At 42.1% G+C, this 15381-nt stretch overlaps 1 protein-coding gene across 1 annotated transcript; it reads right to left on the reverse strand.

Moving 5' to 3' along the window:
* Positions 1–1842: 1842 nt before the first annotated feature.
* MMP8 (matrix metallopeptidase 8) lies at positions 1843–14591 on the reverse strand. Its single transcript, XM_036427924.2, has 10 exons — positions 14394–14591; positions 12319–12563; positions 11488–11636; positions 11276–11401; positions 8381–8542; positions 6049–6166; positions 5227–5360; positions 4435–4588; positions 3250–3353; positions 1843–3088 (listed from the first exon to the last, which is right to left on the reverse strand). Exons 1-10 carry the CDS (start codon positions 14589–14591, stop codon positions 2979–2981), a joined length of 1500 nt encoding a protein of 499 aa, XP_036283817.2. The 3' UTR covers positions 1843–2978.
* Positions 14592–15381: the final 790 nt, after the last annotated feature.

Genomic DNA, 15381 nt, shown 5'->3' on the forward strand with positions numbered 1-15381 from the left:
AGAAGCCAGGTGGGAGGGACTGAGAGGTCAGCAGTTCAGCTCACTCTCCAGTCCTTGCTCACTCGAGACTGCTGTGCGTGCAGCCTGGTGTTCAGTCATCCATCCAGTTGTTTTGGACGTATGGACCTTGGCACTTCATATATATATAGACTAGAGTCCCAGTGCATGAAATTTGTGCACTGGTTGGGTCCCTAGGCCTGGCCTGCAATCAGGGCTGATCTTCCTTAGCTGCCAGCAGTCAGCCCTGCCCTCTGCTGCCTGTGCCATCCACTCCCCATTCCCCGTTCCTTATTGGGTGATTGGAGCCTGGTGGCCAGGGGAGAGACCAGAGGTTGGTTGTTCCCACCCACTCACTGGTTTCATCCCCCTGCCACCAGTTGCCCTCTGTGTGTGGGAAGACTGGCAGGGTGATCAGGGCTCTGCTCGCTCTCATCTGCCTTGTCCTAGCACTGCCCATGTTTGCTGCCACCAACCCCTGGTTTCCCATTCCCCACTGGGCGATCAGAGCCTGCTGGTCGGGGGAGGGACCGACACGTTGGCTGGCAGGCACCAATCACTTGACTGGGGCAGCTCCTGCATTGAGTGTCTATCTCCTGGTGGTCAGTGTGCATCATAGTGACTGGTTGTTCTGCCATTTGGTCGATTTGCATATTATGCTTTTATATATATAGATGCTAGTTTGTGTTTTCTCATCTTGTAAAATAAATTGAGAATAATGTGGTGGCAAATTTTAAGAAAATTTTTTTTGAGGGCATTGAGCATTTATAAAATACTAAAGGCCCGATGAATGAAAATTTGTGCAAGAGTAGGCCTTCCTTCCCCTGGCTGCTGGCACAGCTTCCCTCTGGCACCCAGGAACCTGGGCTTCCCTCCTCTGGCCACCGGCAAGCACCTAGGACCTGGGCTGGCTTTTTGTGGGCCACCCACAGGAACCCGGGACCTGGGCTGGCTTTCCTCTGGTCCCAGCTTGGTCAGGATGAATGTCCGGAAGATATCTGATCTAATTATCATATTACCCTTTTATTATTATTATAGATTTCATAACCCATGAAGCAATATCTAAAAGCTTAATATAATTCTGACAAGGGAATAAATGGCTATAAACAGTATATCAGAATTTGCTATTTTTATACTTTAGATTAACTATGTGGTGGTATCTAAGAAATTATAATAGAATACAAGTCAGTCATTGAAAATATTTATTTTGAATTTATTTAATAGATATTTTTAAAATTAGAATAAGGTGCTAAATTATCTAAAACACTAAGTGACCGAACAACTGAATGACCAGTTACTATGACACACACTGGACCACTGGGGAGCAGATGCTCAATGCAGGAGCTGCCCCTTGGTGGTCAGTGTACTCCCACAGCGAGAGCACTGCTCAGTTGACTGATGGGCACTCGAGGCAGGGCTCACAGCTGGCTGCCGCAGCTCAGAGACCGCAGTGGAGCAGCAGTGAGCCTACTGAGTGGTGGCAGCAGGCACAGCAGGGCCATGATGAGCAGGAGCAGCATGCAGGAGTGGCAGGTGGCATTGGACTGCTGGTTTCAGCCCAATCTTCGCAGGCCATGCTGAGGGACCCCACAAGTGCACAAATATGTGCACCGGGCTTCTAAGACTAAATAATAATTACTTGTGAAATTTAAAAACTTTAATAGAAAAAGAAAATAGGATGTGCTGGTGATAAATGTATTTATAATTCACATATTTATTGTGTAATAAAGTATATTGCTTTCTAACGTCTGATTTTGATGTCTAGACTAGACACTATGGTCTCACAGGTGTTAAAATAGGATGGGCTGCTCGTGTGGCTGAAAAGATCCATTAGCAAATTTAAGCTCAATTTAATGAGATTTATTGAATTTTGTGTTCAGCATTGTTTGTACAATAAACCTCAATTATCTGTAGAGAGTGTCTTCCTGAGTAGCCTAGGAAAAAAAAGAAATAAAGAGCTATAGTTTCAATGAGCCCACTTGCTTGGACTATAGAAGGAGAGAGTGGGAGGAAGCAGGAGATGAAGTGGTATCTCTTGCTGCCACCTCTCCTCCCAAAGATGCCAATAATCCTTTCTGGGGGCTCAACTTTATCATTCTCCGTTGATTCATTTCTTTAAGGGCAGGTATATGGTATAAGCTTCCTAAGGCTACCAATACGAAGTACCAAGACTGGGTAGCTTAAAACAACAGAATTGTATTCTATCAGCGTTCTAGAGGCAAGAGGTCTGAAATCAAGGTGTCGGGAGTGGGATCATGTTCTCTCTGAAGGCTCTAAGGAGGATCCTTCCTTGCCTCTTTCTAGATTCTGGTAGACTCTGGCAGTTCTTGGCATGTAGATGCATTGCTCCAATCTCACCTCTATCTTCATACGGCCTTCTCCTCTGTGTATTTATGTCTCTCCTCTTCTCATAAGGACACCTCGTCCAGTATAAACTCATCTTAACTCATTACATTTTCAAAAGCGAATTCCAAATAAGATACACTCATAGATAGCTGGGGTTTGGACTTAAACGTGTATTTTTGGGGGGTTGGGGGAGCACAATTCAACCCTCATGTATCAATAATATTTATTTCCAAGAGTAGAAAATACCACCATAGAAGCAAGGGGTACAAAATCCAGTGCTAAATTGCATGTAGCAGTATACTTAAGACATGTTTAAAGAGATTTAGGAATATATATGCATTTACAAGTCAGATAAGCAAGTAACGAAATAGTTGCTTATCTTCTGGGTGACAAAGAGGTCTTAACCTCTTTCTTTCGAGATGGGCTCACTAACCTGAGATCCATCTATATGAAGGAACTAAATCAGACTCTGCAAACAGCAGGATACACAAACGTGTTTTCACAGAAGACAAGTCCAAGGAATAGAGTGATACCAAACAGCATTATTTACTATTGAGAAAAGTATAACAGGACACACCATGGATATGCAAATTAGAATTCCCTTTCATATTCAGAAAAACACATTTGATTTTGCTTCAACTATATCTACAATTGAGCCATCGAATGCTTCTGTCAACCCTAGTGACTCTACCACCATTAAGATCAAATGCATAATATCTTGGTCCACTGAAGAAAAGGAAGAAGTCTATAAAAAAGAAAAAGAAAAAAGATAATGTTTTGAATTACCTGTAGAAATAAAATCTCCAATATTTTCAATTAAAAATACTCCACTCCAATCCCATAACATTCAAATGCAAATATGCCACTTAAAATATTGAAACAAATTAGTTTTTTTTTTCTACTTACTATTTTGCTGGAAAACTGCATCAACTCTACTGTCTATTCCTTGAAAGGTACTTGCTATGCTTTTAGGATAACCTGGTTCCATGGATTGTCTTTGGTTATCATATCTGTTGAGGGGAAAAAAAAAGTCCTGTGTTTTAAGACAAATACAGTATATAAGTATAATGATTTTATTTAAGTTGCATATGTCCTTTTAACTGGGACTAAGAATGTGTAACTTTTAAACTCTATACCCATTTATAGAATATATGGGTATCATTATTACTAAAATAGGTTTGTTTTTTAAAAATATATTTTATTGATTTTTTTTTTTTTTACAGAGAAGAAGGGAGAAAGAGAGGGAGAGGGATAGAGAGTTAGAAACATCGATGAGAGAGAAACATCAATCAGTTGCCTCCTGCACATTCCCCACTGGGAATGCTCCCGCAACCAAGGCATATCCCCTTGACCGGAATCGAACCCGGACCCTCCAGTCCACAGGCCAATTCTCTTTCCACTCAGCCAATCAGGTCAGGGCTAAAATAGGTTTTTTATTACTGGTGCAGTGTTATTTTTAAAAAGAAGAGCTATATTTTCTAAGGGTAAGTGATACAGAGTCAGCCTCTCTCTCTCTGAATAAATGTAAATAATAAGTCTAACTTGGGCACCAGATTTTGTAGGCTTTCTGGATAGCACTTGCTCAAGAATGTTAGACTTTAACTCATAAATGAAACTTAACCTAATTTTTTGTAGCCCATCCAAGTGCTTTATTAAGATTTGCTCATGATATAGAATCTTTAATACCATTGTGTTGGCATTTTAATTTTATAAAAAATAAAAATTTCATTCTAGTCGATTGGCTCAGTGGATAGAGTGTTGGCCTGCATACTGAAAGGTCCCAGGTTCGATTCTGGTCAAGGGCACATGTCTGGGTTGTGGGCTCTATCTCCAGTGGGGGACGTGCAGGAGGCAGTCAATCAATAATTCTCTCTCATCATTGATGTTTCTATCTTCTCCCTTCTTCTCTGAAATCGATAGTAAACAAAATTTTTTCGAAAGATATAGCGACATCAATCATCATATGAAAAAGAATGGCTATCAAAGACCACCTAGGTTTTTAAAGCCTCCAGATGCCTGTTTTTAGTGTTTTGTAGACAGGGTACATAAATGTAGATTTCAATCTCTAGTTGAACAAATAGATGACCTTACCTCCAGAATTGGTTATTCACAAAGAAGTATGTTTTTGTCCTGTAGGAAACAGCTGCATCAATTGCTTGAACATTGCTTGGGAACCCATAATTTGATATATCCTTGGGATAACCTTGCTGAATGTCATAGCCACTTAGAGCCCAGTACCGGTTGCCTGCAAATGATTCAGGTTATACATTAGATAAAAATCTTCCTTTCCTACAAAATAATGAGTATCACTTGTTATTCATTGCATACGTTTATCATAGAAATGAAAACAGGACAACGAGTCTTTAAAAAATAAAGGTGGTAAAGTGAAGTTCATTGCACTATAATAGCCTCAGTGGTACTCCAGCTCCTATTTAAAAATTCCAACTTCCCAACTGGCCGGTGTGACTCAGTGGTTGAACATCAAAATATGAACCAGGGGGTCATAGTTCGATTTCCAGTCAGGGCACATGCCCCAGAAGGTGGAATGCAGGAAGATAAAAATAAAAAATTCCAACTGGTGTCTTATTTTACATGATTTCCATACAGAAATTAAGTTATAGCCTTGGGGAAACTTGAGGATGGAGGAACACTAAAGTTATTCTCATGTTGTAGATGAGAAAATTGGGCCTGGAAGGGGATACAACCTGCTCAAGTGTACACAGCAGTTAGTGGCAGAGATGGGACCAAGCCAGGTCTCTAGACGAAGCCTGGCCAGCATAATACTCTCACTGGCTCACCTCCTCTGAACCTGGGAGGGGCCACAAAAAATCCTTTCCCCTCCTTCAGGCAGAACTAAAATAAAATGAAACCCCAGGCAATTACCTTTAAATAGGAAAACTAGGTCCCTGTCAGAATCCTCATAAGCAGCCTGTATGCCAGTTGGCAGGGATGGCCAGAATTGGGAAATAAAATTGAGGTCAACACTTTGTAGCTGAGGATGCCTTCTCCAGAAGTACCTGATGGGGCCACAAGGGAGAGAACACATGCTATAGTGTACATAGGAAGCTTCTGTGAGTCTTGGGTTAGTATTGGTCCTCATAAGATTGCTGGGAGGATATGACAATATAAGAAAAGCAAAGTTACTAGCACAGTGACCAATATTGTCCATCTGGTGTGTATTTTACAGTTCCAGAGGGGGTCATAAGAGTGACTTCATTTGATTACTCATTGACGTCTTATTTTAGTCTCTTTCATTATTGTTTCTACAAAAAATGATGAGAATATTTAGCGTATTCCAGCAAAAGCAATACAAGTATATGTAGCCTGTGATTACATAATTACAAAATAGACAATGGGACATAGAAAAATTCAATCTTTTGGATAAGTGATAATTTCCATTTACTTGATTGAATTTGGGTGAATTGAATAATGTTTTGGTGTTGTGTAAACCTAGCTATGGAGTTCCCAAGTAGCTAGAGCCCATGTCTATTTACATCACCACAAACACCTGAATGTTCATAAATATTTTAGTTTTCTTTTCCTGGATGTTTTGAGTTGCCCAGAAACCACTAGAAATTCAAATGAGGCACATATGTGTAGAATTCAAAGGAAAGCTGAGTAATATGTATTATGTGACTTAATTAAAATATAGTTTAAGTTATGCCAGTAAAGTAAGCCAAAGGAAAAAACAGGTCAATCTTATACTTGTCTTTAAAGAAGAGTATTTCTCCACGGAGTGTGGTAATAGCATCAAATGCCAGGCGGGGGTCACAGGCATTGGGAGTGCTTGGTCCCGTTGGTTGGATAGGATTGTCTGAAGGTCCTGAAAAATAAAAGCCTTTTTGAAGGGCAAGCCCAGTGTGATTTTTTTGTGTGTGTATTTCAGCACTTTTCAGGGTGATGAAGCATCTTCACATGAAGAGGAACACTGCCTGATTATCACACAAGGCATCAATGTAACTGTACATTTGTCCCTCTTAAAGAAAAAAATTTTTTTTTTTTTTAAATAAGAGTCCTGATGATTTTCAGAGACAGTTCCGGGTTAAATTTTGCAGTAAAGAAATTTGAATTCTATGCTCCACTTAAAATCATAATCACATCCTTCTCCTCCATTTTTCTCCCTCTTTCTCCATTTTTTGGGGTCACTTAGTATCCAAATCCCCCTTCTCCAAAACCCACCTTCAGAAAGGAACTGATATCCCACAGCATAAATCTAAGTCAAATGTCAGCAATTTTTTTTATAGCTATTTGCACTTAAATATGTTTTTTTTTTTTTTGATTAAAGGGCTATATTAATAGTTAAGGGAATTTAAAACATTGGTGAGCAAAGGAAGCAGGTGTTTTCAGGGGAAAAGGAGTCAGGGAGGGAAGGCAGTTAAAGTAGGTCTCATCATTCCTAAAACTTCTGCTGTGATGATAAAAATTCTCTAGTTGTGGTGCCCTGGCAGGCTTGGTTTGTAATTTTATCCCACCAGTATAACAGAACGCTCCCCCCAGTTTCATTCCATTCACATTCTCCATTCCATTTCCTTCAACACTTTTTAGTCACAGCCACTAGGGAACAGGAGGGCAAGAGGGAGGAGAGATGCAGGTAGTACTTTTATAACAGGGCCAAAGCTTCTATATCCCTCCCTGAAGTTTCAGTCATCCTATCTAATAAAGAGGGAACATGCTAATTGACTGTAATGCCCTCACAAAGATGGCAGTGCCCACAGCCAATAAGGAGGGAATATGCTAATTGACTGCCACACTCTCAAAGATGGCAGCACCCACAGCCACAAGATGGTGGCACCCAGTTCCCTCAACCTCCCAGCCACCCAGGGCCGTCCAAGGCTCAGGTAACCAGGGCCAGCCAAGGCTTGCACTGCCAGCAGTGGCAGCAGCAGAGGTGTGATAGGGGCATCGCCTTCCCTGATCGCAGGGTTATCTCCTGTCCCTGAGGGCTCCTGGACTGTGAGAGGGGGCAGGCTGGGCTGAGGGACTCCCGCTCCAGTGCATGAATTTTCAGGCACCATGCCTCTAGTGACTTTAAAAAAATGTTTCTCTCTCCGGGACCGGTTTGGCTCAATGGATAGAGCTTCAGCTTGGGGACTGAAGGGTCCCGGGTTCGATTCCTGTCAAGGGCATGTACCTTGATTGCGGGCATATCCCCAGTAGGGGGTGTGCAAGAGGCAGCTGATCGATGACTCTCTCTCATTGATGTTTCGAACTCTCTATCTCTCTCCCTTCCACTCTGTACAAAAAAATCAATAAAATATATTTTTAAAAAAATGTTTCTCTCTATTTCCATTCACATCACCCTCCTTCTCCCACAAACAACAATCTATATATCTGTATCTATGACATATATATATATTATATATATCATATATAATAAAAGCCTAATATGCTAGGAGTCTGACTGTTCATTCTACTGGTTGCTATGATGTGCACTGACTACTAGGAGACAGACGCTCTAACTGGTAGGTTAGTTTGCTGCTGGGGTCCGGCCGATCAGGACTGGGTGAGACGGGCCAGACACACCCTCGATCCCTCCTGTGGTCCCTCCCAGGCCCTGATTGTGCATCAGTGGGGTCCCTCGGGGGATGTCGGAGAGCTGGTTTTGGCCTGATCCCCACAGGGAAGCCAAGGGACCCCACTGGTGCACTAATCCATGCACTGGGCCTCTAGTATATATATCTTCTTGTTAGCATGTTAAAATACCTTTCTTTGTCTATGTGCATATTTAATTTATATAGATTCATATATTGTGCGATTTAATTAGTACTGAGTATGATGTATCATTCTGTTTCTTTTCCATGAAGTGCAAAGTTTTAAAGACCCATCCCTGTTGTTGCCACACGTACATCTAATTCAGTGCTTCTTGCTGCTGCACATGCTCTGTGGCATGCATCCAGCACATTTCACCTCTGCATTCTCCTCCCAATAGACTCCCAAGTGCTGACCAACTTCTACCACCAAAAACAGGGGCTGCAATGAATGTCTTTGACATGGCCAGGTCTTACCATGTTCTGCAATGTTCTTCAGATGACCTTACCGTAGATGGCCTGAATGCCATTGATGTCATCTTGAGGGAGCAAGTAGGTGCTGGTTTCACTGAAGGCGTAGTTGGGATACATCAGGGCACCAGGGTCAGAAGAGTGAGAGAGCCCCAAGGAATGGCCAAATTCGTGGGCAGCAACAAGAAACAAGTTGTAATCTGAAATGGAAGCATGTGTGGTGAACGGCTCGGTGTACACAGGGTGAAGGAAAGATGATCTCAAGGAATGCAGCTATCGAGCCAAAATGGTCTGGAGAAATAGCCTTTCACACCTGTCACTTTCTTTTTCTCTCCAGGGAAATGAAGCTTAGAAGGAATCGGGGTTCAGTCTGGGTGACTGTGAGCTTCACATTCAATTTTAGAATAAAACAAACCTGCCTTAATTGTGATGCCCATGTTTCATGGATGTGGCCCTGAGGCTTAGGGAGTTGGCAGAGCCCTCAGAGGTCTCAGGACGCTCAGAAGCCCTCTCCTCTTGTGCACTACTCACTCTCCCATCCCCCAGGCCCATTAGCAGGGTCTCAGGAAACAGTTAGCCAGAAGCCTGCCAGGCAGCAGAGTAGTTTCCGACAGCCAAGTAGCCTCAGATGCTGAGCTGACTCACTGCTCACCCAAAGCCCAGCACCAGCTCTCCCCTGGTTCCAAGCTCTCCAAAGAGCTTCCAGAATTTTTCACCAGAAAGAGACAAGCCCTGCCTTTTATTGTTCCATTCTCTTAACTTTTAACTTCACAAGCATAGAGCCATTTACAACTAGAAACTTAAAAATGCCAAGGCTCATACTTTTTAAATCAAACAAAGCCGAAGATTCTTTGCCAAGTCCAAGATCTCTCCACTTGGCTCCAGCAGACATTTGGGGGTTTGGCTTCCGATGTGAACCCTTCCCTCCAGCCAGTCCATGGGCCATCTCACAGCACACTGTACATTGTCTCACATGCCTACATTGTAAATCAGAGCTGGGAGCACTTCCCCTATGCTAGCAAGTGTAATGCTATTCCATTCTCACAACATTTTTGTCAAGTATTTTTGAAAATATTTTCACAGGAAGGAACAGAAGGACACAGCTTTTGAATATCTTATCAGTCTTTTAACTAATAAGTAGTAGAGCTGGGGTTAAACCCAGTTATGATGGCAAGACTTGTGCTCTTGCCACAATGTTCAACTTCCAATTGGTGAGTAGCCTCATAAAATTCCCCCCATGTCCCAAGACTTGCTTTATTGATCATTATATCTTTTATTATTATTATTTTTATTATTATTTTTATTATTATTTTGCATTTATGAGTGCATTATAAAGAGCACCTATCAGTGACAGAGGCTCTGGGGGATTTATCACTGTGCACAGTCTGGGAGGGGAAATGTATGCAAAAAAGATGAATGCATAGAGTAATGACAGCAGTTGGAAGAGATAGAAAGGCTGTCAGTAGGTATTCTCAGAAGGAGACCTCATTCATTTCCCACTGAAAGATAAGACTAAGGTGGTATTTGACACAGGAAGAGAGAGATTTTGAAAGGCAGGGTTGGGGTGTGAGGAAAGGCATTTTAGGAAGAGGAAGCAACAGAAGCTAGTTCAGGGAAATTGGAAAGTACATGGTGTGATCTAGGAGCAGTCAATGCACAACATGGCTGCTTGTAAAATATGAGGAGAAGCCATGAATGATGAGCCTGGAAAGTCGCCAAGAGCCTTCAATGCCAAGTGAAAGTGTCTGGACGTGATTTGGTCCATGTGAAATAAGCACTGAAAGTGTTAAGCAAGAGACTAATGAATCCCAGAAAGACTTTTCAAAGACAAACCTTGTCGCAGTATTGGGGAAAGGTAGAGGGAGCAGAGATTGGGGGTGAACAGTTCAGATGGGAACCTGGATCATTTAATTCCGGGGAGAGGTAATGACCATCTGACCATATTGGTTGGGCAATAGGAATGCATGGTAGTTGATACTTTAATTTATTTTGGGTACACAGGGCTCCTAGCACAGGGACTCGGGTAAAATAAACACTCACAGCCTACTTGGTGTGGAAATGGTGGGAGGAAAAAGGCCCAAGCGAAGGTAAAAAGTTCCCTTTCTATAATTTTTTAAAGTGCTGTGACATATTGGGTTTTTTTGTTTGTTTTTGTTTTGTTAAGTGTCATATGGACTGGATGTACCTGTCCTTCCCCTCAATTCTTCTCTTCAGGGGTTCCAACTCTTTTTATTCTGAGCCTTCTCCTGAACAGGGCGGTCTGCTGTGTAGGAACATACCATTGAAAAGAGGCTTAGTGAAGACCCAGTAACTAGATGAAAAAGAAGATGGCTGGTCTTTTCTAAGTTAGAACAGTTTTCTAAATGAACACAAATATTTCTGGGTTTCCAAACATAGGTCCTTTTACAAACATCATTAAATTTCAGAATACTAAGAGAAAGATATACCTTAGAGCAGTGGTCAATGGATTTTTTTCGGTAAAGGCCCAGGTAGTGAGTGTTGTAGGGTTTGTGAGCCATGCGGTCTCTGTGGCATCTACTCAGCTCTGCCCTGGCAGCAGGAAAACAGCCACAGATGACACATGGGCAAACAAGTGCGGCCCTGTCCCTTCAAAACTGTTTCCACAAACAGGGCTTATGGCTTTCTGATTTCTGCCTTAGGAAATGATCACTGATTAGCTTTAGGATTTTTTTAAAACCTAAACTGACTTAGTAGCTTGAGATAGCATCACTTCTTGGCCTTTTGGCTAAGATCAAATGTAGTATCTTGAGATAGAAAATTTTTCAAATGGTCAGTTTGTGTGAGTTTGAAGAGTTACAATAACTTGGATGTGTGTGTGTGTGTGTGTGTGTGTGTGTGTGGTGTGATGTGCATTGTGAAGGGGAAAATGTTTATTTAGAAGCCACATGTTGACCTGACCTTGGGTTACGTACTTTCAGAGGTTTTGGTCCATGTTTCTTCTGCATCAAAATGAGCATCTCCACCAATCCCTCGGCCTGGCTGGAAGGCATGGGCCAGGATTCCATCGGGCCCATCAAATGGAGAGTTGTCACCATGAGCTGAAATAAAACAACGTGTGTTAGGATGTTGCCAAGTCTCACTTCAGCCAGAGAAAGCACAATGAGCATGACTGCTTCTAGCCCACCTCCTTGGACAAAAGCAATGTTGATGTCTGCTTCTCCCCGCGAGACCTTGGTGAAGCTCAGGGTCGATACGTCACTCCAGACTTGAAAGGCTCTCTGAATAGCTGCTTCCACATCAGTCTCTGACAGTTGTGGGGTGTAGCTAATAATCCTTCAAAATGAGAAGATGTGTGAGGGCTCATCGTTCAGAACAGCACTCTAACAGCTGGAGTTTCTTCGTTTTAGAGAGAATCACATGCAAAATGGTCTACTACTGGATACGGTGTAAGGAGGGAGTGCAGGACTCAGGGTGGAAGACAGATATGGGTTCGGCACCTGTTATCACATGTTTTTTTTAATTTAGTTTCTTTATTTATAAAATAAGGATAATAAAATAGTACCCATGTCATAGGGTTGTGGTGAGGGGCTAAATGCATGTAAAGCATTAAGTTCACTACTTGGAAAATAGTAGCATTGAACAAATATTGAGTACTATTATTATTATTATTATTATTATTATTATCACTATCATAGGATGAATGGAAGGTGGGGCCAGTTTCTCTCCAGCAATGACTTAAGCCTTTTTTCTGGATCTTAAAGTGAGTTCTTAGACATTGACATTGACGTAGTCTTCTTTAGATTATTATAGAAAATGCAGTAAAAATGACAGGCTTTGGAATGAAGGGATCTTTACCCTTTCATATTCATTCATTAGCATCGAAACTCTCCAAGGGCAGCGCTATTTATTTGCTTGTCTCTGTGACATCTCAAGTCCTAGAACAGTGCCTGCCACACTATACATGCACAATAACAGCAGGATGCATGAGTTCGTTTGGAAGCCCCTGGAATAGTACCTGTAGGTCAGGTTAGTGTGTTTCCACTTGGGGTATCCTGGAGTCAACGTAAATTCACCAGTGTCGGGCACTCCACAGCGAGGCTTTCGCATCATCTCCAGAGTTTCCGTGGTGGGCTTCCCCGTCACGGCCAACCCGAAGAATCGCTGCATTTCTTTCAGCTTTTCAACAATCACACTGGCTCTGCTCTTCTTTTCAGACTGATAGACGTCCTTGGGTAATTGGTAGAACGTCTCCAGGTAATTCTGGACAAAGACAAACCTGTGAGGGAACGTGCTCTGAAAAGACCTTCACTCCTCTGGGCATTTGCCCTCCTTTTAAGTTATCGCAGACTTGAAACAGTCTAATGTCCTGACAGTCACAGAAACAGAAAACACAAGTTTGTAGGTTGACTTTGAAAGAAAAGTGTCTATTTGAAAGAACAGCCCCAGTCAGCACTCCAATTAGTGTTTATACCAAAAAAAAAAGTTATTTCATAAAGGATGAAGTCCAAGAACCATGTGATATTTATCTTCCTCTGCTTAAGAAATTTTAAGACTGCCTGACCACCCTCCAGAACCTTTACTTCCGAATGAATGTTGGCTGCTTTAAAAGAGTTACTGGGCCCTAACTGGTTTGGCTCAGTGCATAGAGCGTCAGCCTGCAGACTGGAGGGTGGCAGGTTCAATTCTGGTCAAAGGCATGTATCTTGGGTGCAGGCACACCCCTAGTAAGTGTTGATCTCTCCCCTTTACCCCCACCGTCCCCTACCTTCCTTGAGGTTTGACTTTCTGATCGATGTTTCTCTGTCTCTGGATCTGTCTTTGTTCATCAGTTTATGTTGTTCATTTAATTCTCATTCATTTATAGAATAGAATGGAATATAATGAACAACATAAACTGATGAACAAAGACAGATCCAGAGACAGAGAAACATCGATCAGAAAGTCAAACCTCAAGGAAGGTAGGGGACGGTGGGGGTAAAGGGGAGCGATCAACCAAAGGACTTATATGCATGCATATAAGCCTTATCAATGACAGACAACAGTGGGGTGAGGGAATGCATTGGAGGTGGGGGGGGAGGGTGGAGGTAATGGGGGAATGAGGACACATATGTAATATATTAATCAATAAAGAAAAAAATTTCTTAAGCCATCTTTGAATTCTTGGCACTCTGTAAGTGACAGAGGGCAGGGCACTTTGGGGCTCTCAGAAGCTTGGGATTAGATTGGTTTGGGTTCCAGTCATATTTCTGCCACACATTGACTGTGAGTTCTTGGACTTACCACTTAACTGATTTTAGAGTCGCTTTGGTCTCTAAAGAAGAAATAATAATAATACCTCTTTCACAGGGTTGTCATAAGGATGAAATGAGGTAATATTTCAGAATAAATACTAAAAAAAACCTAGCTATTAGCCAGGAGTTACTATTACCATTATAAGAGACACTTTTAAAATGTAAAAGATAAAAAGACAAAGAAATAAGTACAACTTTTATGAAACTGGAATGCTGAGAAAGTCATATATGACAAGTTTGGGACGCCGTTCTCTTGTGTGTCTTAAAAATTTGGCCTAACGTGCATACTGGGAAACAACAGAAAAGGGCTATTGGTTCTGCTTTTGTAATGCTTCCCAGAGTGTGTACAAAGCCCACTCCTCTGGTGTAGGGAAATCTGCTTACACTATAAATGGATATTTTTCCTCCTCATAATTTCCCATCCTCCTGTTCTCTTGTGCACCTGGGATTTGGGGCTGCAAAGACACTCAGATGGAAGGAGCTAGACATGGAATAACTGGGTTAGGAGGGAAAATCTTAGGAAAGTCAAAGAGAAAACCTCTCGGCTGCGTATTTAAAACCATTCCTTCCCAAAGCGTTCCCGGAATGGAGGCTGCTCAGCAGCGGTGTTTTGCCAGGATTTGAAGAGCCTGGCTTTCAAAGGATTCGGGTTGGAACCCTCCAACCCACTGAAAGATGTTTAAGCTCAAACAAATTATCCACATAATTACTTTTAGGCTGTTTTAATTCAAAGGAGAAAACAATCTATACAATCTCCTAATTACCAGCAAATCAACCACCCACCTGATCGTTAATTTACCTGAACAACTTCTATATCATTTCCTTCTTCTGGTTGAGAAGATACTGGAAAGGCCTTGGAAAGCTGCACGTGGAATAAGAGCAGGAGTGGGAGCACCTTCAGAGTGGACATGGCCTTCCCTCCAAATGCCATCTCCCTGGCCTTCCGCTCTGCTCCTCTGGGTAGGGTCCTTCCCCCGGTAGATGCCCAGACGTTCATAGCATCATGTAGGTGTCCCTCACTCTTCTCTTAGTCCCTTATAGAGCTGTGTCTTAAACAATTGCCACATCGGGAATGTGAAGAAACACAGGTTAACTACACGCTGACAATTTTGCAATGTTAAAATGTGATTTAGTACCCGGCCAATGAAGGAGTCTTTCAACAGAAAAACAGTGCATTTTACTACACTTTGCTTTTGGGGTTTTTCTTTAGATATTAACTTTGGCAAAATTGTATGGTCAAGGAAAAAGAAGAGAGACTCCTTGTGAAGTGATGAATAGCAGTCATCTACGGCTTACACTTGCTGGAAATGTAGGATACTGAAGCTGTGTTCATTTATACTGGGGAATAGTGTTTGGTGACTCGGGACCAAGAAGTCCAATTTGGGAGCCTCTGCACTCACTGCCCTTGATGTTTGTGAGGGGTGTGTTGGGAGTGTTGTCACAAAGCAGGATTTGTTTGGGGGTCTCGGAGAAGCTCTGAAGGTTGTGATTTTGGCATCATTGTATTAGAAAATCCCCAACCTGCAAGCTGGATTTTCCACAGGAAAGACAAGGAAAGCAATACTGAGGATGATAATAATCGACATGGATTAAATATTTATTATGTCCCAGACATATGTGCTGTACCTATGTCACCTCAGTTCACCCTCACACAGCCTTGGGAGGTAGGTGCTATTATAATCTGTATTTTGCACAGGAAATCAAATCTTAAGTGAGGTGACTTGTTCAATAGTCATGCACTATGATTGTAGAGGAGCCAGGATTTAATCCAGGTGGAGTGTTTAGGG

Source organism: Pipistrellus kuhlii, unplaced genomic scaffold (genome assembly GCF_014108245.1).
Source record: "Pipistrellus kuhlii isolate mPipKuh1 unplaced genomic scaffold, mPipKuh1.p scaffold_m20_p_9, whole genome shotgun sequence".
Classification (NCBI taxonomy): domain Eukaryota; kingdom Metazoa; phylum Chordata; class Mammalia; order Chiroptera; family Vespertilionidae; genus Pipistrellus; species Pipistrellus kuhlii.

What these genes read in the sequence shown, in the direction of transcription:
- MMP8 (XM_036427924.2), bottom strand. Translation starts at nt 14,591, where the DNA reads ATGAACGTCTGGGCATCTACCGGGGGAAGGACCCTACCCAGAGGAGCA. An exon ending in CACACTAACCTGACCTACAG is followed by an intron (nt 11,637 to 12,318) that starts GTACTATTCCAG and finishes CTCATTTTGAAG; the next exon opens with GATTATTAGCTACACCCCAC. An exon ending in CATTGCTTTTGTCCAAGGAG is followed by an intron (nt 11,402 to 11,487) that starts GTGGGCTAGAAG and finishes GTTTTATTTCAG; the next exon opens with CTCATGGTGACAACTCTCCA.